This window comes from Anguilla anguilla, chromosome 12 (assembly GCF_013347855.1).
Source record: "Anguilla anguilla isolate fAngAng1 chromosome 12, fAngAng1.pri, whole genome shotgun sequence".
NCBI classification, from domain to species: Eukaryota; Metazoa; Chordata; class Actinopteri; order Anguilliformes; family Anguillidae; genus Anguilla; species Anguilla anguilla.
The window spans coordinates 17,298,570-17,323,607 of record NC_049212.1 but is presented as its reverse complement, the minus strand read 5'-3'; the positions used below and the strand labels follow the sequence as shown (position 1 = coordinate 17,323,607).

Below are 25,038 nucleotides of genomic sequence, written 5' to 3'. Positions count from 1 at the left end.
CTACTGTACTAACATTGTGTATGTATGCAAAGGTGGTGATACCTAAAGAATTCATGAACAAAACCAAAGAAGTTTTACTGACCAGTACCAATTCCTACTCAAAATGTTACTCAGTATTATTACTATTGAACTGGAGAATACAATCTTCATGCATCACTGATTTTTCCTTCATTGGGATACTTTCATATGAAACAAGTATTTTGCATGCACATCATGCACACAAAAAAATCAACACCGTGCGTGTTTCTTAAATAATTTTAATTTTAATATATTCTTTATTTCTGTTTCATTTCCATTTACAGTCTTTAACTAAAGCAGAATGCGGGTGAGACTTAATGCCTCCCATGTCAGACACAACTGGCCTTTCCTTCCTTCGATTTTAACAAAAACTGAAAACATCCAACAAGAAACAAATACTGTGAATCAGTGTGAAATAATCTGGTGAAAATAAAGAAAATAAAACACAATCTGAACAAGAACCGAAATTAAATAAGGCAAAAACTTGACACAGGTTAACGTAGAACGCACGGAATAGTGCCGCCGTGCTGACGGGCTGTCAGCACTTTCCCCATTGTCCAATCAATGCAGAGCTACTGTGGTCCAATCAGTGTTCAACAACAATGCACTTTTAGATACATCCTCCATTACCACTTGCTTGGTTCTGAGGTGGACCTGAAGCTTGATTGGCCAGACCAAATTCTGAGAGTCATCAGGAATTCTGGATCCTGATTGGTTAACCTGGCAGTCTGAGGGTAGGATGAGGAAGCGCATGAAGCAAACCTTTAATGCAACTGGGGATACGGCACACTAATCCAGAGAGCGAGCAATATCACTTAATGGCAACAGCTGCTTAAAGGCATTTAGACTTCAAGTTTCTATTTTGCTTGCACTTTTAAATATATGTATAGATTTTGTTTCCTTTTCGTAAATACTTAAGGCTAACGCAACTCCCTCTCCCCTGACAACTCACCCAAACCACTCATGTTTTAAGGGCGTGCATACACACACACACACACACACACAGGTGACCTTGAAACCCTACAAGGGACCTCAGTCCCGTCAACATCTGAAGTCTGCTGGACCGCAAACAAGATAAGAGAAGCAACACAGTGGGAACATACGTATAAATGGAGAGATCCATAAAAAGACATGGCATACATTTAGACTAGACTGCTTTCACACACAGTGAGAGGAGTCACAAACACACAAAGCAGAGAGCTGCCAGTGCCAGGAAGCAGTGCAGTGGACACACACAGCCAACAGGTGTCAACAGTGAGACTGGATATACAGAGCTGCAGCAAACAACGCAACGGGTGAAACACCCTTGTACAGATACAGGGACTCCTTGGGCAGAGTGAACACTCACCTCCACCCCCCTGCTTATCTTTCATCTCTCCCATTTCAGTGAAAGAAAGCAAATGTGAGTGTCTTTACTACCCAGTACACTGAATCGCCATGCTGACAACCAATCAGGGATTAGCTAGCGGCATGTCACAGCCACCTGCACACAGATTGAGAATAACCCAAAATGCTTTGACCAGGAAGGTTAAAACACTTAGAATCCCTTTTTACAGCAAGTTAGTGGTTTTTGAAATGTAGGTTCTTGTATTACTATGAGCATAGCACTGCTGTAATGGATGTGACATGAGTGTGGAGTCTGGTGCGCACACACACAAACAAATGCACATGCAAACACGTGCCTGTCCATGTACGTTCCTACCAACACCCTGCCAGCGGTAAACATCACACTATGTGGCACATTTCATCAAATGGCTTCTGCGTATCATTTGACGGAAAACGGGACTTCATTTGACCAGGAGGACGCTTCCCCTTTACACACAAATAACCAAGTAAAGAAATACTATTCTTTGGCAGAAGCAATATAAAATGAGCATCTCATTTCAATTTTGTCAACACCAAAACACACATAAATGACAAAACAAAGGAAAGGTGTGTAAGCGAGTACTGGCTATCCTTGCAGTCTGAATCACAGCCAGTTCAGCACTTCCTGTGAGGTCACAGTGGAGTCCAGCATTTCCTGTGAGGTCACAGTGGTCTTCCTCCTCAACAGGAAGTTGAAGTTGTAAACAGGGCACAAAGCCAGGAAAACACAGACGCACAGAAAGATGAAGGAAGATACCACCCCACCCCAAACTGCCCATCCACCCTCCCCTAGTTCAGCACACAATAAATAAACACAAGCCTGCTCCTCAGAGAACACACAGACCAGCAGGAGGGTCAGAGAGAGTTGAAACAGTCGTCCACAAATAGCGAGACAGAAATATTAACACAGTGACACTTTCCCTCTCCCTCTCGTCCTTCACCCTTTGTTTATCCAAAAGCCCCTTTAAGAATCCAGCATTGTTTTGTTTTCTACTACAAAAAGGAAAAGAAAAATCAGTAAGAAGTCCAGTGTTTTGAGGGGGCAGGTCATACTCCTGTGGCTGCTCCCTGTGTCCTTCACTTTGCCCGTTCACTTTACCACACCTCACAACGATGGCCCGAGTTCATTGGCGTGCCAGCCGGGCAGTTGAAGTGCTGGGCAAAATCTGGGGAGTTGGAGAGAGTGCCAATCACACGATACTTGGGGGGACTGTGGGGATCGGTTATCAGGCCCTCGTGGGCACTCTCTGGGGTCCTCACCGAACACCACACCTGGAGAGGAGACATTTGATATTTTTCATTCCACTCTCACACACCATCAAATAGACTGATAAAAAATTAGAAATCACATTATAAACAGAATTCTCCCTTCCCCAGTGCTGCCCCCTAATGTCTCACCTGTGCAAATCCAACAAAGAACAACTGATCGTTAGTGAGGCCCACCGCTGGCAGCTGCTTCTCTTCACCGTTTGTCTGAACCCATGACTTGTACGCCTGAGGAGACAGACTTCCTTTATCAAAACGAAAACCGCCCTGTTTCAGAACATCATGCAACTACTGGTATGACAACTCCATGAGAGAACGAGTGGTGGCAGCAGAACCTAGGAGCAGACGAACTTCCACTTGTAAAAGCAAAAGGCTGGAATGCAGCAGCCTCCCAAACAGCACCCAGTGTATCCCTTTGTATCAGAGTTCCCAGATTAATTTCACAGAATCGAAAAGGAAGGAATGTCACTGGGCCTGAAAGACTAAGTCCTTTGGGGCAGTACTCCCACAATGCAGCTGAGGCTAAGGTTCTAAAATGTCACCGAGGCAGAAAAGAAAGCCATGAATATTCCATAAACATCCCTTACAAAACGTCTTTTGAACTCTTACTATGAATATGGCTGGGTGTTTGTCACAGACAACACTGGCTAAAGTCACAGAGCAAAAACGTTGTCGAAATTCACGGAAAACTGAAAATGGAAGAAATCACTGATGGTTCTAGGAAACTAACTATGCAGCAGTGGGAAATGACAGAAATAAAACATGCAACTGAAGTAGCAGTAACAAGTGATTTAAGTTAAAATAAATAAATAAAAACAGTGGGCAGTTGTCACTAGGAACAAATACGCATTAAGGATGGTGTAATTCAATTGCTTTGGTCCATCATGGAAAGAAAGACCGTGCTTTTTTGCCTTTAACAGAATGTTATTACAAACAGAGCATGCTCAAATTGCATTACTAAAATAATAAAACAGGGTTACGTGCGTCACTGACAACGTTACCATAATGGGTGAGAGAGCGCTTGTCACAACACTTGACAGTGGTTGACAAACATCTGATTACAACACTAACAACCAGACAGGATGGGAATCTTGATGCCAGTGCATTCCAGGATCTGTATACATTATCGCACTTGGCAATACGGTTAAAATGCTTAGGCCTATACAAATCACACTGTACGCTACGCTAAGGTGGACAGTTACCATCCAAAACTGCTGAAACATGACGAAAAGGGACTCAACTAAAAATGGTAAAAATTGCGAAAGTGGCAAAAAATAAAATAAATCCCAAACTCCTTGACACCTGCAAATTCCTTGACAAACACCCAGCCATAATTATACCCAAATAAAATAAGAACACATCTCCATTCATCTCATACTGTATGTGAGTGCACACAATGCACTTGTGACGCAAATGAAGATTTGCAGAGACAAACTGTGGAAGGGTATGATCTCAATGCTATGACTCATATCTCAGGACCTTAAAGCACAAACAGAGACATAAATACAATGTTCAGAATCTAAACCACGTTACTCCCATTGTCAACAAGGGGATGTGATTTTCGTTTGACCAGGGAAGATGGCCAGATCTGAGGTATCATTAGTTTGTGGGTGAAATACGTCATCGGTGGAGCCTTGAGAGGGATCAGCAATACCAAGCCATTTTCGTCCCGTCACACTGAGGTCATGGTAAGCCTTGTGATCCCCCATACAGTTCTACTATAGAACTCCTTATAATATTCGAGGGCAGGCTTGGTGTCAGATGCACTAGTGGGCTGCATGACTCAGGGACCTACAGTGGCAAGTCTCTCTGGCTCTAGAGACGGGGGAATGGGGCCACTGCTAACTCACATTATAGGCAGCCTTCAGGCCTCCGTTGTCGGCAATGTTCTCTCCGAGCGTCTGCTTGCCGTTGATGTGCTCCCCATTGATGGTGTACTGGGAATACTGGTCCACCATGCACTCGGTCCGATTCTTAAATGCCTCCACTGAGGAATTCTGCCACCAGGGTCGAAGGTTCCCATCCTTATCATATTCTCTGCCTTTAAGAGGAAAATATCGACATAGGAGAATATTTAAGCACACACACATATGCATGCACACACAAACTGCATATTAAAACCAGAAGAACAGATACATTAGCCATACCAATGATCACCAAACAGGACTGTAAAGAAAAGGCTTGACAGCAGAAACATACAAAACCTCAATCATGTCTGTCACTCACACAGAACAGTCCACATCAGGCATACTCTCATGATAACACTAAGACACAGTGTATGCTTTTTGCTCCCGTGACACACATTTAATGTGATCTAATCATGATGACTGTGTTTCGTCCCTCTGAATCATAACGATAATCATCATAACAAGTATGAAACCTTCCTGTGTGTTAACAGGAGTCAACCTGAGACAGAGGAGGCTGCTGCCCTGCTTACCCTGGTCATCAAAGGCGTGGGTCAGCTCGTGCCCCATCACCACTCCGATTCCCCCAAAGTTCAGAGCCCTGCCAGGGGATCGACAAACGGAAAGGTCAGCACTGCCACGCTGGGAAGTGGGTGGGTCACAGCGTACAGAGAAAGAGAGAGGGGGGGATTCTGGGAGACTCACTTTGGGTGGTCGTGAGCATAGAAAGGTGCCTGCAGGATTCCAGCAGGGAAAACAATACCATTCTTGCTGGGCATGTAGTAGGCATTTACTGTGGGCGGAGTCATGCTCCACCTGAAACAGACAGGGAAACCGGGTGAGAAAGTGAGCGTGAATGTGTGTGTGTGTGTGTGTGTGTGTGTGTGTGTACAGTAGTGCGTGCATTAACATGCGTGACTCTGATGACAGTGGCGATGAAGACTCACTGGTCTCTGTTTGGTGGTTTGCGTAGCTGGTCAGCCATCACCTTGGCAGAGAAGTTGTAGAAATTGAGCATGTTCTGGAAGAAGTTGTCCTCAGAGACGTCATACTGCAGAGACACACAGGGATGTCAGACCATGTGCAACTGCTTCACTCCGATCCTGCAGGATTACTACCCTCCAGCTCAATTTACACAGCATCTATAACCTGCCTGATCTATTGAGTGTCATCCTTCTCCTCACCATAGAGAAACTGGACGTATTAAAAAAACACACCAAGACAACAGAGCACTGTGGCCCAAAAAAACCTCTAATCAGCCTCATAATGCACTTCCCCCAATTTCACTTACCCCATCATAAACATCGTCCAGCTCCTTGTGATCCAAAATGAAGTCTGGGAAACCGATCATGTCATAGATTGCGTCCGCCTGCAGTGCCAGAGAGGGAAGAGTGGGGGTGTTGTGAGGATGTTCATTAAGTCCAGCCAGAACGTCTGTTTATAACACCCCAGAAGGACTGCTTCACACTAAATTTCCCCTGTCATTCCAGCACTGAGGCCCCATCTCCCATCACTCAGACAAACAGGAAAAGGCAAGGCCCTAACCCCTCACCTTGTCCTTGGCTGCCTGTCGTGTCTGTCCATCCATCCATTTCAGTTTGTCCAACGCATCTTTGAAAGCTGTCCGGATCTCATTGATCATCTCCTCCGCCTTTTTAAGAGAGAAACCAGAGAGAGAGAGAGAGAGCGCGAGTGTGTGAGAGGAGCAGGGAAAACAGCCAAAACTTAAAATATCCCAAATGCGTGTGCCTGAAACTCGAACGTACAAGAATAGGAAAGTGCTTTGGTAAAGTGGCCCTCTGATTCCTCAGCGGTAAAATAATTAATACAGTACATGGCAACTGTTGAGATTGAGACACAAGTACTGTAACTGTCAAAATGAGGCAGACTTCTACAGTTACAGGCTGACTTACTGTACTGGCCATGCAAAATAAGCCTTAAAAGAAGTTTTGAACGTGAACTGGTTATAGTCATAGTTACTCATTCTATCCTTTTTTCCACATACAAAGTTCTGACAACTCTTGAATCTGTCAGTCTGCATCAGTCCCGCTGAGCGAGCAATCAGATAGCTTTCACGCCTACCCCCTCAAGAGTCAAAGGTAGCAAAGCCACGCACTTATTCCTTGCTTGTCATGGTGTTAATTTTTAAACCGGAGCAACTTACGATGGCCTTGCTGTGTTTGTCAAAGGTTGCCTTGACGAAGAGCGCTCCAAGGGCAAATCCCAGCGTGTCGTCGGTGTTTCCGATGCAGGTCTGCCACCGGGGTGTGCAGGACTGACGGACACAGAGGACACACAAATCACAGTTAAAATGAACCCTTCCATCTGTCGAACTTGGTTTTATATGAATTTTCACTGGATGAATCCAATCAAAACGGACACAAAATGTCAGACCAGCATTAACACAAAGGTTTAGGGGCTTAGGGCAGCAACACTGGATTAGACCTAGTGGTTCTTCATTCTCCATTCACACTCACACAAACGTCCCCTTCCCCATTCACACCCACACACACTCATACCTTCTTGGTGCCATAGAGACTCTCCAGCAGTTTGTCCTGAGCATTTTCAAAGCGCTGGTCCAGACTGGATGCCCCTTTCTGAACCAGGTTCCACATCATGTAGTTATTCAGCAGACTATGACAGCAGGAGGAGAGAGGAAGGAGAGAGGGATCCGGAGGAGAGAAGAGACCAGAGGAGGAGAGAGGAAGGAGAGAGGGATCCGGAGGAGAGAAGAGACCAGAGGAGGAGAGAGGAAGGAGAGAGGGATCCGGAGGAGAGAAGAGACCAGAGGAGGAGAGAGGAAGGAGAGAGGGATCCGGAGGAGAGAAGATACCAGAGGAGGAGAGAGGAAGGAGAGAGGGATCCGGAGGAGAGAAGAGACCAGAGGAGGAGAGAGGAAGGAGAGAGGGATCCAGAGGACAGAAGAGACCAGAGGAGGAGAGAGGAAGGAGAGAGGGATCCGGAGGAGAGAAGAGACCAGAGGAGGAGAGAGGAAGGAGAGAGGGATCCGGAGGAGAGAAGATACCAGAGGAGGAGAGAGGAAGGAGAGAGGGATCCGGAGGAGAGAAGATACCAGAGGAGGAGAGAGGAAGGAGAGAGGGATCCAGAGGACAGAAGAGACCAGAGGATGCACATGAGGACCCTTCTCAGTCATCTCAACCTGTGAATACCCTCACATAATCCCCCATTACAAAAACAGCGGTTCAGCTGAAACAGTGTTCAGACTGAAAAAGACTGGTCAGGAGGCCATAGTGTCCAATGAGGCCAATGCTCTGCTCACCTGCGGTCTGTCTTGTTGATGAGGTCAGACACCTGCTGCAGGTACTCCTTGGCATAGACCACCACAGGCTCTGTGTCATTCAGGTCCAGTGGGGACAGCGCTGAGGACAGGTAGTCCAGCCAGTCCACAGCTGGGGCCAGGATCTGCGGGGAGCCAAGGGGGCCGACGGTCACACAAGGCTACACAGGCTCTGGCCAGACTCTATGAAATGTATGGGGTGTGCATCAACCGGTACCATGGACTCAAATTGCATGAACCCTGCAGATTATTCAAACAGTAAATCTAGCCAAATAAACAAACACAAAACCAGACACAAAGAGGACCAAGCATCCAGACCTAATCCTGGTCTGGGACCAGGCCCACATTGCACAAAAACAGGTTTGCCTGTTTGCGTCAATGAACCCAGATGCAATTACAGTCACACTCAACCCAAGGGCTTGAGGAAATATTACAGTAAAGCTCATAAAACCAGCGGCTCACATGAAGACCACTTGTGCTCTTTTAATGTGATTTTGACTGCGGGAGCAGAAGGCAGATTGAAAGGGGAGGGAGGTGGGCTCCCTAACAGTTAGAGCAAGAAGGGAAGTCATGTTCCATTCCCCCCCCCCACCCTCACCTCATTTTCATTTTACTGAGCAAAGACACTCTTTCTGTATAACCTTGTGGATGTATGGAACTCACTAATCTCAAGGCCTAAGAACCAGAGTGAAACCAAAACTTGCTAAAACACAATCAGAAACATAATCACATTACATATGTGCCGATGTAATTCTTCTTTTTGCTAGTCTCCTGTTTGTTTGTGGGCTGGTGACAGGGACTAACACACGGCAGCAATGCCAGAGAAGGCGCTCACAAAAACGCACTCTTCCAGAGGCCTCGAAAGGAGCCGCAAGACACGCATGAGCCATGCTCTTACTGTTAGAACTGGAACGCCCGTCCAGCCCCAACTGCACAACATGAGGACATTAATTCATGCACAGATGCAATGACAATGTTCTCCACGCAATCAGACAGTTAGTACTTTGAGAGACACACAGTGGTAGAACACATTTAAATAACTGGCTTTATTAAATAGACTCAAGTCAAATGTTCTTTTCATCACAAGGCTCACCAAATCACTGTTATTAGTGATAATCATAAAAAGTCAGAGTAGACTGTACCATTGCCAGGTCACAGAAGAGCAAACATGACAAGACAGGTTCCTTCATAAATTATTTATTTACTTATATATAATTATATACTACTGTCTAAGATTGTTTTTAGAAATGATCCCGTCTCTTTGCAGGTGGGGTCGGTGTGTCAGAAATGCCAAAATATTCAAACAAACGCAGATGAGAAAACCCTCATATGACATCATTGCCCTTCATAAAGCTCATATTGTGTTGTGGTCTAGGCAGAGATTCACACGTCAACACAGCGGATCCTGTCTCTGGTCTCCTGATAATATGCCCACTACCCTAACTATGAGTGTGAACGAGGCCATTTAAGTGCCATAATGCATCTCTACCTGATCAGACCACAGAGGGTTAAACAGTGGGCGACGGATCCAATCAGACAGAGCAGTCACACCTTCTGCATCCGTTACCCTGCCTCCATCACCTCAGTAACTCTGCCGCTGTCATTGGCTGCAAAGAACAAAGGCCTGCATCTCTTAGCAACTGTCACCATAGAAACCATGAGGGCCTTGACAAACAAAAGGAAGCGATGAGACGAGGACGGAAAAATAATCCTTGAGAAAGGTGTGAATGCGGCGGTTCTCAACCTCTCTGCGGAGGCTGTGGAAAAAGCAGGAGCCAGAACAGCGGACTGAACTCTCTGCCCCCGTCTTATCTTAGGAGAGACCCCAGCACACCCTCTGAGAGAAGAACGCAACTATTTCCATACCCCTCACCCCCCTGTGCTGGTGTCAGTGATGTCATACACCAGGGCAAAGAAGAATGACAACCCCCCCCTCCCCCCCCCCCCCCCACCCAAGACAAGCCTAGTGCCCACACTGCAACCCGTTCTACAGTTCACTCCTTAACAAAACGATGAAGGCAGTCACTCCCCATGTATGAACACATTCATATCCTCTGCCCCATCGGCAGCTATCTGTTATATGCATACAGTATGTTTTCTGAGAAACACCAACAAGTGCACGTACAAACATAAGAGTACGCGCATGCAGACACACACACACACACACACACACACATGCACGCACGCACGCACGCGCACACTCACAGACACACGCACACACTCACAGACACACGCATGCACACACACACACCTGCAGCTCAGCGATAGTGAGCTTGTGGTAGATCTTCTCCTCATCGCGGCGTTCGTCCTGCGGTACGGTAATGTTGGCCAGGGCTATCTCAAAGTCCAGGATCTGCTGCATCTGGGTCTGAGTGGAGTTGTGTTCTCCACCCAGTAGCACGCCCAGCTCCACCATGTAGTCCAAGTACGCCTTTAACACCTGGACAGCACACACATATGTGAATATGCACGCACATGCACGCATGTGCACACGCATGCAAATGAAAGGAGTGTTTAAGAGAGAGAGGGGCTGGTGACAGTGAGAGAGATCTAGATAAGTGAGAGGTAGCGCAAGTGAGCAAAGAGAGCTAATAATGGGCAGCTCTCAGAACCCTCTTACCTTCTCATTGGCAGTTCTGTTGAGGTAATAATCCCGAGAAGGCAGGAAAAGCCCCGACTGGTCCACCTGAGAGAGAAAGACAGCGGGTAGGTACACACACCCATATGCGTGGGTTCAAATGTACACACAGTACACACACACTCACACACTCTCTCACACACACACACACACACACACACACACACACACACACACAAAAACACCCAGACCAGGCTGCTTTTGTTCAGAGCCTCCAGGAAACTCAAACCCTGTCTGTTCAGTCGTCATATGATCTACATCCACGGGCAGGAAACTGGCACAAAAGACTTTCTCTCACAGAGAGCATGCAGCTTTCCACAGCAGCATCTCTACCCTTCAGATAAAATTGATAAAAAGCTGAAAACACACACTACAGTGTTCCAGAATACTGAAAGCAAACACAAAGAACAAAGAACAAAAGGTTCAAAACTTCATGTCGCCAGCAATGTTTCCCAAACAAACCCAGGAGAACGACAAGATAGCAATGTGTTCTTGGCAGTCGGCCGCACGACTGGCCCTTGCTCTTTTGAACCTGACCTGGATGACGTTGCTGTTGGAATTCTTGGGGTCCACGCTGACCCCAATGGTGAAGAAGGGCTGGGCCCGGTACGGCCCAGAAACAGTCTTCAGAACCTCCATGAAATTGTCCTTGTCCCAGGGGCCTGTAATGTTCCAGCCACCTGTCTGCACACAGACAAACACACACACACACGCACACACACACACGCGCACGCACACACACACGCGCACGCACACACACACGCGCACGCGCACGCACACACACACGCGCACGCACACACACGTTAGCAGGAACACATAATGGCAGACATACATCCACACCTACACACATAAGTATGTCCCTACATTCTCATTTTCAGTCCCCTAGACTCATAATAATGCCTTAGGATCCTATCCACTAAAACAGGAATTCTCTAAGTCACAGCTATGACTCCCTGTGAGACATTAACAAAGCAGGCTCTGAATGTCCCCCTGCAAATGTGTATATGTACAGGGGCATGTCTGCATGTGTGGGTATAGGGGCACTCATGCCTGTGCGTTAGCTTTCATCTGAGAGCAGTGGAGAGATCGGTCATCTGAGGGGGCAGGTGGGTGGGCATGGTCATCAGGGGAAAGATGGTAAAGGTCGTGCAGGTCAAAGGCTGGACACAAAGGTTCTCTCTACTCAGCCCACACCGTCGGCTCGAAGAACAAAGCTTTGTTTCACATCCAGAACAGGCCTGCGAGGGTTCGGCTCAAAAAGGTTTCATTTCAGCTACACAAAGAAGCGTGTTCCTAAGTCATCTCCCCCACCCGGCCTCTTTCAACACCCAGGGCTCCTGCGGGGCAGGGGGGCTGGGGACAGCTGACCGCTTCCTGGCTGCAGTTATGTACAGCACTGCAGTTCACTCTTCCTCATTTCTCTCACGTCCATTCATTTACATTACAAAAGAACCAACTGTCAATTTTAAATGGAGACATGAATCAACATTTGGTTTCAAGTGGCTGCCGTCCATTTCTAAATGACTGGACTGAGTTGATTTATTAAATTTAGAAAAAAAAAAAAAGAATTATTAGATTTAAAAGCTCACATGAAGCAACAAAAATGGTCTCCAGGGCAGTTCTCTGAAAATGTTTGTCACCTTAACAAATAGTTTGGACGGAATATTTCTAACTGGACCTGATTAATTAATTAGGCGTTTTCCTGAAAAGGAATTTGAAAACGAGCCCCATGGAAGAAGCCTCACGCCCACATTGAGCTCTCAGTGCTCATCACTGCAGAGTAACCGCCATGGTAACCATCCCAGAGCTGTCAGTCACCCCTGGACTGTCAGGGAGCGTCAAAAAAGAGCTGCAAAAAGTGCCAACTCTGGACTGTGCCTTCGACTCATCGGCAGGTGACACCGTTGCATTCGTCATTACCAGGGAATGGCGCAACACCACCGTGTTTCCTATGCGAACAGCAGAATCTTGTAGTTTTATAGATGATTATTTTAGTTATATACTGTTTATCATTTCCACAACTCAGTAAGGGTTCAAATGTATATTCTACAGACGGTTTATACATGATTCTAACCCGTAAAACACGGTCTCAAAGCAAGGGGCTGCAACTAGGCAACTTGATTGCGCAACTGCTCAATATTTCAAAATGATACATTTTCCTTTCAAACAATATTAGGTAAACATGCCTCGTGTCAAAACCCTGAGACAGCTGGCTGATATTAAAGTAGAGCTCATCTCATTCTCTGACCAAACAGTTTTGCAAACGCTGGCAATCGATTGCTTCCTTCTCCAAATGAACACAATGGTTACATGCAACACAGAGTGCAACCAAGTTGCGTAGGTGTGTACTCTTTAGGGAGGAACTGGCCTCAAGTTAACAGTTGTTATGAGACTGATTTCCAAATTCTTGGCGTGTCCAACAAAACTCCCTGGCTTTCATTTCCTCACAGAAAGACATTCCATTTTGAAAATGTTATATTTAGAGATAAAATCACTTACTACTTTTCCCCACGGGTACAACATGTTGCTGGACTCTCTAACAGACAGCTGTGATTCGGCTGTACTAAAGCCCCCCTTGTTTACCTAGTGCCGTAAGTGAGAGCAGAACATTTCCGTTTGCCGTTAGCTATGGCGTGGCTCACCCTGGCGATGAGGTCGATCAGAGGCTGGGCTCCCAGCTCCTCGATTCGCTGCTCGTTCAGGCAGGACAAGTAGTAGTCCCGGGTCTTCCGCTCAGCCTCACTAGTGGAGTTAAACGTGCCATTCTCTGCGGGGGGAGAGGTGGGGGGGGGGGGCAGGAACATTAAAATAAAGCAGAGACAAACTCATCACACACAGCAGAACACAGGAGACATCTATAAGTGGATGAGCATGGTTATAGTTCTGTTACAGCTACTCTCAACAGCCTTACTCCATTTTCATCCATCCTGTTCTTTTCAACAAACTCTTTTCCCCCTTAGCTGGGATGTCCGATTACTGGCAGCACTGGAATGATCAGGACATGTGATGCATCACCGCACCAAGGCCTGGTGTTGGATGGAGTATTCCAGCGGCCCGACAAACACAAAACTTTCTTCATTTTATTTTATTTACTTTGTAGAGGTTCTTGCGCCAGACGTTTTCTTTTTTTTTCCTGACAGTTAATTGGTCCAAAATTGAGGCGAATTCTCCAGAGATTAAACTTGTTATCTGCGGCACCCCATGAGCCCTGCAGGGCAAGGCACGAAGCGTGAAGAGGCGCTGATGTGAGTGCTAGCAGCCGAGGCGGATTCTGATTGGTCCTTCACACTTGAGAAACCTCATGATTGGTCCCTGGTGCTCTCTCTCTCCCCGGCAGCAGGAACAGAGCATAGGAAGACCTGCAGAGAGCAGTCTGCCATCCATCTCCTTGAAGCAGGCAGCTTAAAGACTGAGGCCATTTTTCCTGACATACAGCAGGCCCAACAGCGCTCTTGTTATGATGTCAGCTCCCAAGCTGTTTCATGTCCACTGAACCAAAACATCTCTCTCTTACACATACACACACGCGCACACACATGCGCACGCACACACTCTCTCTACACATGTACGGTCACGTGTATGTCTCAGTTTACGCTTTAGTATTTGTGAGCTTGTTTGTGCGAGCACTTGGAAAGACCTGCATCCATAAACAGGGCTTTTGTACAGCAGAGTCTTTGGAAAATGTGACCTACTTCGACACATCTACTTGCCAGCGTCTGACAGCCTCCGTCAGCAGTAGTGAGAAACTCAAACCGCCACTTCACATTGACAGATTGCACTCCACTTCCCATGTGAGTGAAAGAGTGAGAGAGAGAGAGAGAGAGCGCAAGTGAAAGAGAGCGCACAGCTTTAGCTACACTAGTCCTGCACTTGTGTATAAACATTTGCAGAAACCCCAGTCACAAACATGCACCATTAAATAATGCCCACTGCAGAATATAAATGAATGAATTATTTAACGCAAGCTATAACTCGTTCTTCGTGGGCAAGGTGTGCACCTTAGCAGAACCTCTGAATAACGCAATTAAATAAAACACTACAAAAGGTTGGAATACTCTACTGGTATGCATGGCAAAGGCCTAGCTGTCTGCTGGTCCTAGTGATCAGTGGACTTCTTGGCATCACACGGTTTAATAAGAGCTCTCTATCTTTTCCTCCTGTGTATTGAACAAGGAGGATCCATAATACGTGTCTTGCTACACAAACTTTGGCACCGATTCATCTCCCTCTCACACAAACATGCTGGCACTCATATGACACAGAGGCTAGCTGGCACCGGTCCCACAAAGCCTTGTCCACAGCCCAGAGGAGCCCAGGAGGAAGGATGGGTCACCCGTTAGGGAGCATTTTAATTTAATATTCACTAAAGCAGCCAGTACAGACTGCTCAGCTGGCAGGAGGGTATTTATAGTCGCCGCTCTGCACGTGTCTACAGCTGATGCAGGAACGGAGCTAACTTCTCCAAAGATGCACGAGGGAGAGAGACAGGGAGGGAGGGAGAGAGAGAGACAGAGAGAGAGAGAGAGAGAGAGAGAGAGAGAGAGAGAGAGAGAGAGAGAGAGAGAGAGACAGACAGAGAGAGAGAGAGAGATAGAGAGAGATGCATGCATGTGTGTCATGTCGTGTCTCACCCAGAAGGTGCTTGAGCATGGCCTGGTTCTGGTCCCAGATGCTGTTGAAGGTGCTCCAGCGGGACCTCCCGTCGGGCAGGGGGTTCTTGCGGACCCAGCCCCCGCATGCGTACTGGTAGAAGTCCTGGCAGGGGTCTGCCTGGCGATCCAGGGCTTCCACAATCTTACTAGCCACCGTGACACAGGCCTCCGTCAGGCACAAGCTACGGCCAGGGTCTGGGGGAGAGAAAGGGAGGGCAGACCAAGCGTTTATAATCCAATGACAACACAATTACTCACAGTCGTCCCATTCATACGCATAGGAACACCACAGTCACACAGGTCTCAGTGATTCTCACACTTATCTAAGGAAAGGTTGCCAGGACTTTGAATACTTTCCGCAGCTGCTCAGATTTCATGTGACACCATGATCCCAGGCATGACCATTCTGAGGACCTGTTAAAGGCATCTGTGTCAGGAAGCACCTCCTCGCTGCTGGTGGTCAGTTAAATGCCATTGTGTCATAGAGTCATTTCTTACTTCGTAAACCACTGTTTATAAGTATGTCAAAACCATATTAACAACTTTGCATATGGCTAATCAAGGCCTTAGGAGAATACACATCAAGGGTGACCAAGTTTCATTAACAGGAATACTGGTAATCTTATCCAGCTAGCAAATTATGACATTATGTTAAATAAAACACTGGCAGTACTCTGAACCAACCACTATTTTCAGTTATCACCGTGTACACTTCTCGCTTTTCACCACACATTGTTTGCATCTAACTTGGATAATTATGAATAAGCCTTGTTTTTCCTCAGTACTTCAGTGCTGTGTATTTCACATCCACATTGGTACTGCTATATGCAAACTCTCAATGTAATTAATATTAGACAGACCCATATTTTCCCCAAAATGGTGGATGTGCTTGAAAGGTAAATTAAATCTATTTATAGATCCAGAAAATATCACTATATACACAGTTCAAGCAGACGGTGTTTGCGGATTCCCCTACTGCCATTCATACGGGGTCTGTAGAGATTTGACCCCGAGACGCCTGTGTGTGACTCACCTGTGCTGTAGCGGACACCTAAGGTCAGGCCACAGCCAAACAGAGCCAGCAGAGAGGCCAAGAGCAGGCCTGAAAGAATCACTTCCAGCTGCGTCATCCTGCCCAGAGGGCCCAGGAGCTGAAACCCACCCTTCCTGATGCCAATCTGTGCCATAATACACAACAAACACACACACACTTTAGTGCCTACACAGAGCCTGCAACACACACACACACATACACTTTAATGCATACACAGGGCCTGTGATACACACATGCACAGAGTCAGTATAGCAGATAGCCACATGAATCATCCATACTTGCTGTGCATCATATGTCAAGGCTTAGGGTATTTTGTTGCTTATTAAAATGTTTTCTCTCTGGAACAGACAACAGGAGCAAAGCCTCTTCTACAATCACTTCACAAAGCCAGTGTTGAACGCAGGCTGTTGTTTAATTTACTGCAACAAGAAAATATAAATATTTGTGTTCCAGGCATGCTCGTTCACTGAATAGCCAACCATGGCTAAAACGTATTGAGCGCATGGAGACTATCAACGCTCATCAAAACTGCACTGTAAAGCCTATGAACCATGATTTGATTAAAAAACGTATTTTCTCAAGCACAAACAAAAAGTTTTTAGTTTTATTGATTCATCTGAAAGCCACAGTTGGCTGCAAGTAGCCTACCCAATGTAATTAAATCAAACTGAATTTAATGGTGCCTACCATTACTGTGGCATAATTCAGCCAAATAAAACTGTTTGGGAGTGCAACAGTTGACAGATTATCAAAGTTCTTTTAACCAACCTGCAACTTTAAAAGAAGGCCTGCTAGTTAACGCAAAGCAGCTAACAACTTGTGAACCGCCACGGGTTATACTGAAAAAGTAATGCCCAAATGACATGCTACTACCAATACATACAAGTAAAATAGACGAGTACATTATAATTTTACCATAAAGCCAGTTGTTGGCCAAATGGTTGCGAAAGACAACATGAACTAAATATTTGCTGGTATTCAGCTTGGGGAATAAACATTTCATACAATAATATTTTCAACAACAAAAAGGCAGCGCGTAACTGATTTCAACATTATAGTTAGCCTATAATAACCTACTGAAATTATAGTCTGCAAAACTCGCCAAAAACAGTTCAGTTATAGAGACACACTCGCGCTTCAGAATCCCAGTGCTCTCAGTAATATGCAGATCAGCAAAGACACTCTGGGTAACTTCACTTAAAAGGACTTACCCGGAGAAAGACACTGGAGCACACGGATCTTCTTTTAAATATTTAATGTGCACACCCTACCAACGTTTCGACGCTGCTGCGTCTTCATCAGAGTAAAAAAAACCGTGTTTGCACATTAAATATTTAAAAGAAGATCCTTGTGCTCCAGTGCCTTTCTCCAGGTAATCCTTTTAAGTGAAGTTACCCAGAGTGTCTTTGCTCGCCAGAAACAGTGTTACATGGTTAAATTAAACAACGCTGTTCCAGCTGTTTAGCTAGCTAGCAACTCACCCACATGGTTTACGTGATCTGCGCCTTGCAAGGGGTGTGGATCTCGAATGAGATTTATTCTCGGTTTCGCCCATTCACTTAAGACATAATTGCGCCAATTTCTTTGAATCAGGTTCCCATTGATCTGGGAACTGAACCGAGTGAAATGCTAATGGAGGAAAATGGTAGTTTCGTCAAATGTTAAAGCGACATTGTTTTACCTTGATTGCGCTGCATTTCATTCTGAAGCAACCAGTTGACTACAAAGACTCCCGCAAACTTTATTTATTTATTTATTTATTTATGTTGTGGAACAACCTTCTATATTCCATACACATATTCTTCAGATTTGGGGGTGTACCGTCACAGTGAACGTGATTGTTGTCTCTCAATACATGCCATATGTGTAGTGTCTCGATATTACTATCCTGACGAGTGAACTTAGCCAGCCAGGTGTATGCAACCATATTACGCAGTAGATAAAATGCAATCGCCCTGAACCATCAAAAGAAGGTGACGGCATTTTAAGAGCAGTATAGGTAGGGTATCATTATGTTTGTCTGAGTACTTGTTTATGTTAACAACAACAATAACAATAATATAAATTATAATAAAGACATTTCATTCACACTTTTATGTAGTAAAATAGCAAAAAGTGTTTTACATAACAGGTAACAAAACAAAAAGAAAACAACACGATACAGAACAGTTTGTAGGGTTAAAAACAGCAGAATTGAAAATTCAAGCAGTGAAGCTGAGATTAAACCCCATAAACATTTATAAAGTATTATCAAAACAGCAGATAGTAAAAAAAATATTTAAAATAACAGGTAAAGTAGATCTGTGTAATGGCATCATAGAAAAACAAGTTTTGAACTGTGATTTCAAAGATGGAACTAAGAGTGAATCCATAATATATTGTGGGAGTGCTCCACCGTCTGAGGGGATAAGAACTAAAACAGTTTGTGGTCTTATCTTCAAACAGTTCTTTGGAAGACCAAGGATTCCATCTCATTTGAAAGCGGAAATGAAAATTTGACAGTATACTCCTTACTGAACAATGGGCTTTTTAAATGCCAGATAGCTTCTCAGTTCTCACTTCCCAGTAATTTTAACGGTTTGACATTTCCTATCAACTTTAACTAGGTAATATCCATTCATCTGAAGACTGGAGTCCGATACCTAGCCTACCTAGCCAACTTTATATTCAGCCTACAGCAAATCTCGCCTTTTCAATTATTAATAACATGAAATAAACTGTAAAAAGTGACTGCTGGCTTAGAAATTTCTGAATAAACTGATTGGCACGAGCCGCGTGGATAGGATATTATTATTCAGGTAGCTCATTCCTGGACATTTGGACACGGTAGATTCAGAAATGGCTAAAGTCAAAAGGCTAAGGGGTTTAGGTTGACTCTGTAAAATGTACCACAGAGTTCATAAAAGGATAACGATTCTATTGTAACATATATGGCTCACACACTTGGATCTAAACAAACACATCTGTTATATCTGTTTGTGTGGGAAACGGCGAGTGGAGAGTAGGGCATCTTCTTCCCCACGTAACCCCGCACTGACCTCCACGCTGTCAGGGGAGAGGGCTCCATCCGCCGGCATGTCGGCCACATCATCCTCTTCAAATGTTGTGCGCTTGTAGTTGGACATCTGCAGGGAGCATTGGCAGAGACGGACGAGACACAGAAAAGAGGTTTGTGGTCAAAGAAGCACCTCACCCAAAACAGGTATTAGACAGCAGATTTCCCCTGCCGCATTCTGTCTGCAGCACACAGCAGACCCCAGCCACTCGTCCCACGATGGCGATCTCACACAGACCATAAATGGACTTCTAGTCACGTTATAAGCAACTATAACCCCCCAAAAATGTAATCTTCCGCAGTGAACTAGGGGGTAAAGTGTAGAAGCTGGGCTCTACTGCGCAGTGCACAGAAAGGTAGGGGGTGGGGGTCCAGTGTCACGTTGCCACACTTGTTTGCTCAGTGACGCGCTGACTAACAGGCTTTGTTCTGACGCTCACACCTCCACCCACTGCCACTTTCTGTAGGCGCTGAGCTTCTATTAGCGGACAAAGCTAGACTAAACACAAGTGAAGTAAGAGCTTTCCAAACCCCTCCGTGTTTATTGAAGCTTTCAGGGTGTAACATACCACACACACGCACAAGCACACGTACCCGCTCGCACACACTTATCATTGACGTTGTAATCTACGTCAGGACAGTGCAACACTAATACCCCACCATTACTTTCGTTATTACTTGATCACTGCAAAGGCAGCCACTCAGTGAAGGATGCCACCATTTTTTGAGCTGCTTCCTCCAGTCATGGGCAAAAACATGGTAATTCCACTCTTTCCCTCATTTCCTGAGGTCAGACTGCATTACAAAGCTTCACCTTACAGTACATTATATTATAAGCACAAAGCACACCCTCTTGTCCAGAGTGACGTACAATAGTGAAGCATGTCAGTCTTACTCTCAGTAATACACAATGTGGTATCACCAAGAAGACATTTTATAAGAGGCCCATTTATAATCAATAAGTGTAATGTAAACCTGACGAACAACAATTTGTATTGCAACAAGAGGAGGTTCGACTTGACAGATAACACAGCTATACCTATAACATTATTCAAAAACAGAAAGAAAAACAAAGGATATCTAAAGGAGTTCAGGGGAGCCATGGTGCTAACTGAACAAGTGAGTCTTCAGTGTCCACTGGAAGATGGGCAGGGTTTCTGCTGCCCTGACTACAGCAGGACTTCATTTCACCTTTAACTTCACTCAACAATGGTGGGAGAGGCAGCAGAAACACATTTCAGCTTTTCTTACAGACCGAAACTGGTTGTGTGATGGATCCTGTGCATTTTGATCTGCCTCAAGTCACAATGGTTTCACCGGCTTCCCCCAGGGAGGTATCCCAGCATGCATTACACCATCTGGGACTAGGAGTGATTCACATGCCATTACTGTGTCCAAAATCCCTAATGTTCTCTGAGGGGGTTTAGACTGAAACCCTGGAATCTCTTTAACCTAGGGGAAGCTAGAGCACAGAAGGAATTTAGATACTTTAAAAAGAATGAACCCCTGCAATGACCCCCCGTCACTATACACCTACTTTACACACACACATACACAAACGCATGCACAAAGACACACACGCACAAATGCACACACTACACATGCGCACGCACACACAAACGCTCACACGAACACACAAAAACACATGCACATGTGCGACGCGCATACACACACACATTCTTGTGAAGGAAGAGCAGAAGAAGAAGGGAAAAAAGTTCTATAACCAGCACAGCCATACACTGAGTCACCGCTAATCTCAATCTCATCTGATTATTAGACAGACACAGCAGACGTTCACTTAGGCAGACGGGCAGTAGCACTGCTCATGAATTCGCAAAAAAAGAGATGGACATAAGCGTAGTTCACTTTTGTAGTTTCATTTTGTGTCATTATCTCTCCTGCTAAGAGCACTGTCCTATCGCCATGGCGATGCGGGTCAGGCACTTCGACCTCTGGAGCCAATCGTTTTCTGGGAACTCACAAAACTCACAAAAATATCTCCCTCAGGAATTCCAAAATGTCAAAAATCCATTTTGCACCTAATGTGAAGTTAACTGCTATTTCACAGCCAGAAAGTGGTTATACTGGAAGGCCACATGCGCATGCATGTCCTCAAAAACGTTTTTCACCAGCAGATACTATGTGTAGTTCAGCTGAGGTGGACTCTCCAAACAATATCAGGTACAGGCTACGCTATGCTCCTCTCCTCCCCCACACCCCTGCTCTCCTTCTCTCCACCTTTCCCTTTGTCGTCATTCCATCCTAGATGCTCAATCTGTCACACCAGACACAGACTCTCTTCCCTTCAGGTCTTATGCAGTACGTACAAGTCCAATGCAACAGCGGTGCCAGTTCTGTCCTTTTCTATTTCCAAAGTGATGCATGTCTGTCCACTCTCATTTTCAGAGAAGCTTCATATCTGCTTGCATCCACAGTTCACATGAACTGTGCAGTTAATCACAGGGATGAGAGTCAGACTGCTGTTTGAGAATCGGTTCTGCTTGAATTAGACTGCAATACGACAACAATATACCATTATTCACATTCTATATGAACAAAGAAGGCTGTATAAAACAAGTCATTTTCCCCCGAAAAGATATGTGTCACAATTATTCACACAGTTAATATCCATTTTAGAATAAAATCCAACAACAACAAATTCCAACAAATGAAAGCTGTAGTATTTAATCACTTTTATGAACAGGTATGAATGTTTTGATGAAAAGTGTTCAGTTTAACTTTCCTGTAATTTCCTATAATTACATCATGCTCGAAAGCCTAACTGGAACACCAGCGGTTTCTGTATAATATAATATCAGTACAGAGAATGCTGCTGTCAAAATAATCCTCCATTTCAATGCAAGATACCAGAGGAAAATTCCATGCAGCTCAATGTGATGATGTCACGGGAGGTCAGTCTAAAATCATTTTCCATCCCTTGAAATAAACAGACTGAATTTGGTGATTGTGAAATAAGAAACAAACCATCTCAGTGAGTAAATTTCGTAGAATTATCCACAATGAAAACATTTTCTTATATTCCTGTCAGAAAAAAATTGGTGCAGCCTACAGCCAAAGTGCAAAATTCATAACTGTACTGAATGATGTGAACCAATAGAAGCCAATGATGTCTCCTTCTCTGTCTTGCCGAGGGTCTCTATTGTGTTTCCTCCTCTCTGTGTTGTTTTCAGTCTATGATGTCACCTTCTCTGTATTGTCCCTGTAAGTCCCTAAGGTGCTTTACCCAGTCTGTCCTATCATGAGTCTATAGTTTCTTTCCACCGTCACAGCTGTTCTATATGCAAACCAGATACTGCGCTCCTACATTGCCTCCGTACTTCCTTAATCTATAAGGCTCTAGTTGGTAACAGGTGGTTCTGGTACAGTCTGCATGTCTAATCACATAGCAGTAGTAATGTTGCTCAGAAATATTGCTATTGCTAGACTCTGGATGTTCTGTAACCAACAGTGCACCATTCATGAATATTAAAAACAGCAGCAATCCAGCAAATTAGAACAACATTGAGCTTCAGAAATGGCACTTTCTCTCTTAAGCACGTAGAGTGGACTGTATGGGTAGTTTTAGATCTGTGTCTCTGTCCCATCTTGAGTCTCTGTGGAGCTCTTGAGTGGGAGGGGGAAGGGGGACCATTTTTGGGAAGTGTTGCAGGCTGGTGTGGGTGGAACAGAGCAGACATGTTAGATGTGTTTTAATAAAACCTTTGATATGATATTTCCAGAAGTCCACTAAACTCAGGAATGAGAGATTCTGAGAACTCATCTTTCTTGGCATACTAAAAAAACTACTGTCAGGATCCATGTTAATGTGCGTGACTGATTTGTATAAAGGGCACAACTCATTTGTATGAAGTGCACAACTGAAGGACATGTTTTTTGCAAAACGACTAAAAGAAGCTCCTAATTTTATACTTTCGATAATTCACTTTGCGCTCTTGCTGCTGGTTATGTGTCAAGAAAGGATGTTCAGCGACAGCACAGAATGTTCAGAGCTGGGCAGTTCTCTACATGTTCAAATTCCCTCTACAGTAAGCAAGCTCAACCGTCACAGCGTCTCCATGGCAACAGTGCGGAGATGGTCACATGACCGTGCTCACACAAAATTAAAGCAATGTGTGCTGGACCACTGCGCAGACCACCCCATTGGCCAGCACCTGCAGTTCAGCCAATCAGAGTCTGCTGGAGCCAAAGCCTCAGGGGTCAGGTGGGGTCAGCAGTACACCAACACATGTGTGACTGGTTACTGGAAATCTGACCAGGGGGATGCTGGACCGCACACACAAACACTTCCCAAAATCTGTGGTGGTAATGATACTAAACATAACCAAAACTGCAACAATGACAGGGAACTGGAACAGAAAAAGGAGGCTGAAAACAGAGATAAAGTTTGGACAGAGGATTTAAATCTGCTCTGCTACAGCATGTCCTGCCAATAACACTGTGGATTGCAACAATATTAAAAGAAAATTAGCAACTGCTGGCTCATACCAGCCAGTATATGAACAGTTTTTAATTCCGTTTTATCAGTAGAAATACATCTTGCCAATGGTTTTAAATACTTGAAACAATGGTGGGCTGATCTGAGTAAGCATTAGCAGCTATTGTCTGCATGCTGCACAGTGCTGAACTCTTCCTGAGCATGCCAAAACCTGGTCCTGCGCTTTTTTTTTTACAAATACCCCAGAACATAGTACACACAGTCTCTCTCCACAAACCTAAACACACCCAATGACACTGGTGTAGATTGTACAGTCACCGTATATATCACATAGAAATATGTAATATGAATGCAAGTGTATGAAATTGTAAATTAAACTCCATGACATGCTGTGTTGGTTTTGAAGGGCCTGTGTGTCAAATTGTATGTATGTGTGTTTGTGTGTGCATGTGTGTGTCTCTGAGCTTGTATGTGCATATGTGTGAGAGTGTGAGTGTGTGTGCGTTAGCTTGTGTGCATGTATGTGTGTACCTGTGTATACTTGCCTGTATATGTGTGTACACGTGAGTGAGAGTGTGAGAGTGAGCATGCATGTGTGTGTGTGTGTGTGTGTGTGTGAATCTGTGCATGTGTGCCTGTGTGTGTGAGTGCATGTGTGTGTGCCTGTGTGTGTGTATGTGTGTGTGTGTCTGACAGGGTGGCGAAGGGAAGGGAGAGGTTTTTCCGAACCCGGGGAGCGGTGAGGGACTTTCACTGCGCGGAATGTGATTGTTTGAAGTGGTTTCCTGCCGAGTGTTTTTTAAAGGAAGCGTCATCATAGAGACAGCCTGGCACTCTACCCTGAGGAGGTGAAAACACGGCAACCCCGCGACAACAACACGGCAACATCGGGATAACGGCGCTCATAAGAGTACACTGGCATCTCTCTCACACACACACACACAAACACACACGCACACACGCATTGCCCTCAGAAACACCACTGGTGCACTGGAAGAAAAGGCCAGCGCCACAAAGCTCGCTTTGACTGTGCCTACACAGCACAAGCTTGGAGAAGCTGTGACCAGAATAATGAACAGCAGATACAGCAAGAGACAGAGGAAGAGAGAGAGAGAGAGAGAGAGAGAGAGAGAGAAGAGATGGGATGAGATGGAGAGGATGATAAGCAGGGAGGGCGCTGCATGGGAGGGACCCCCTGTGTCCTGGCCTCCTAGTGCCCCCCTCCCAAATGAAGGTGCTCAGACAAGGAGACGCCTGGAAAACCGTGATGGGCGAGGCCCAAGTCACAATACAAATAATCACCATGTGCTTTCACAGCAACTACTTCAGCGC

General features: G+C 45.2%; 1 protein-coding gene across 5 annotated transcripts in view; it reads right to left on the bottom strand.

Moving 5' to 3' along the window:
* Positions 1 to 240: 240 nt before the first annotated feature.
* The window catches only part of ece2b (endothelin converting enzyme 2b), a 34,173-nt gene continuing 9,375 nt past the window's right edge, over positions 241 to 25,038 (bottom strand). For 3 of the 5 annotated variants that reach the window (XM_035385016.1, XM_035385015.1, XM_035385017.1), the window contains 18 exons: positions 19,234 to 19,320; positions 16,175 to 16,319; positions 15,121 to 15,336; positions 13,132 to 13,256; positions 11,027 to 11,173; positions 10,472 to 10,537; positions 10,103 to 10,291; positions 7,834 to 7,976; positions 7,073 to 7,187; positions 6,718 to 6,828; positions 6,106 to 6,204; positions 5,845 to 5,922; positions 5,501 to 5,604; positions 5,259 to 5,369; positions 5,087 to 5,154; positions 4,500 to 4,690; positions 2,782 to 2,877; positions 241 to 2,655 (listed from right to left, as the gene is read on the bottom strand). In XM_035385016.1, the coding sequence (XP_035240907.1) occupies positions 2,479 to 2,655; positions 2,782 to 2,877; positions 4,500 to 4,690; positions 5,087 to 5,154; positions 5,259 to 5,369; positions 5,501 to 5,604; positions 5,845 to 5,922; positions 6,106 to 6,204; positions 6,718 to 6,828; positions 7,073 to 7,187; positions 7,834 to 7,976; positions 10,103 to 10,291; positions 10,472 to 10,537; positions 11,027 to 11,173; positions 13,132 to 13,256; positions 15,121 to 15,336; positions 16,175 to 16,319; positions 19,234 to 19,320 (2,268 nt within the window). In that variant the 3' untranslated portion in view covers positions 241 to 2,478. Of the gene's footprint in view, positions 2,656 to 2,781; positions 2,878 to 4,499; positions 4,691 to 5,086; positions 5,155 to 5,258; positions 5,370 to 5,500; positions 5,605 to 5,844; positions 5,923 to 6,105; positions 6,205 to 6,717; positions 6,829 to 7,072; positions 7,188 to 7,833; positions 7,977 to 10,102; positions 10,292 to 10,471; positions 10,538 to 11,026; positions 11,174 to 13,131; positions 13,257 to 15,120; positions 15,337 to 16,174; positions 16,320 to 17,272; positions 17,341 to 17,676; positions 17,826 to 19,233; positions 19,321 to 25,038 lie in introns of those variants that run through there. The other 2 variants (XM_035385018.1, XM_035385019.1) reach the window with 2 other exon arrangements.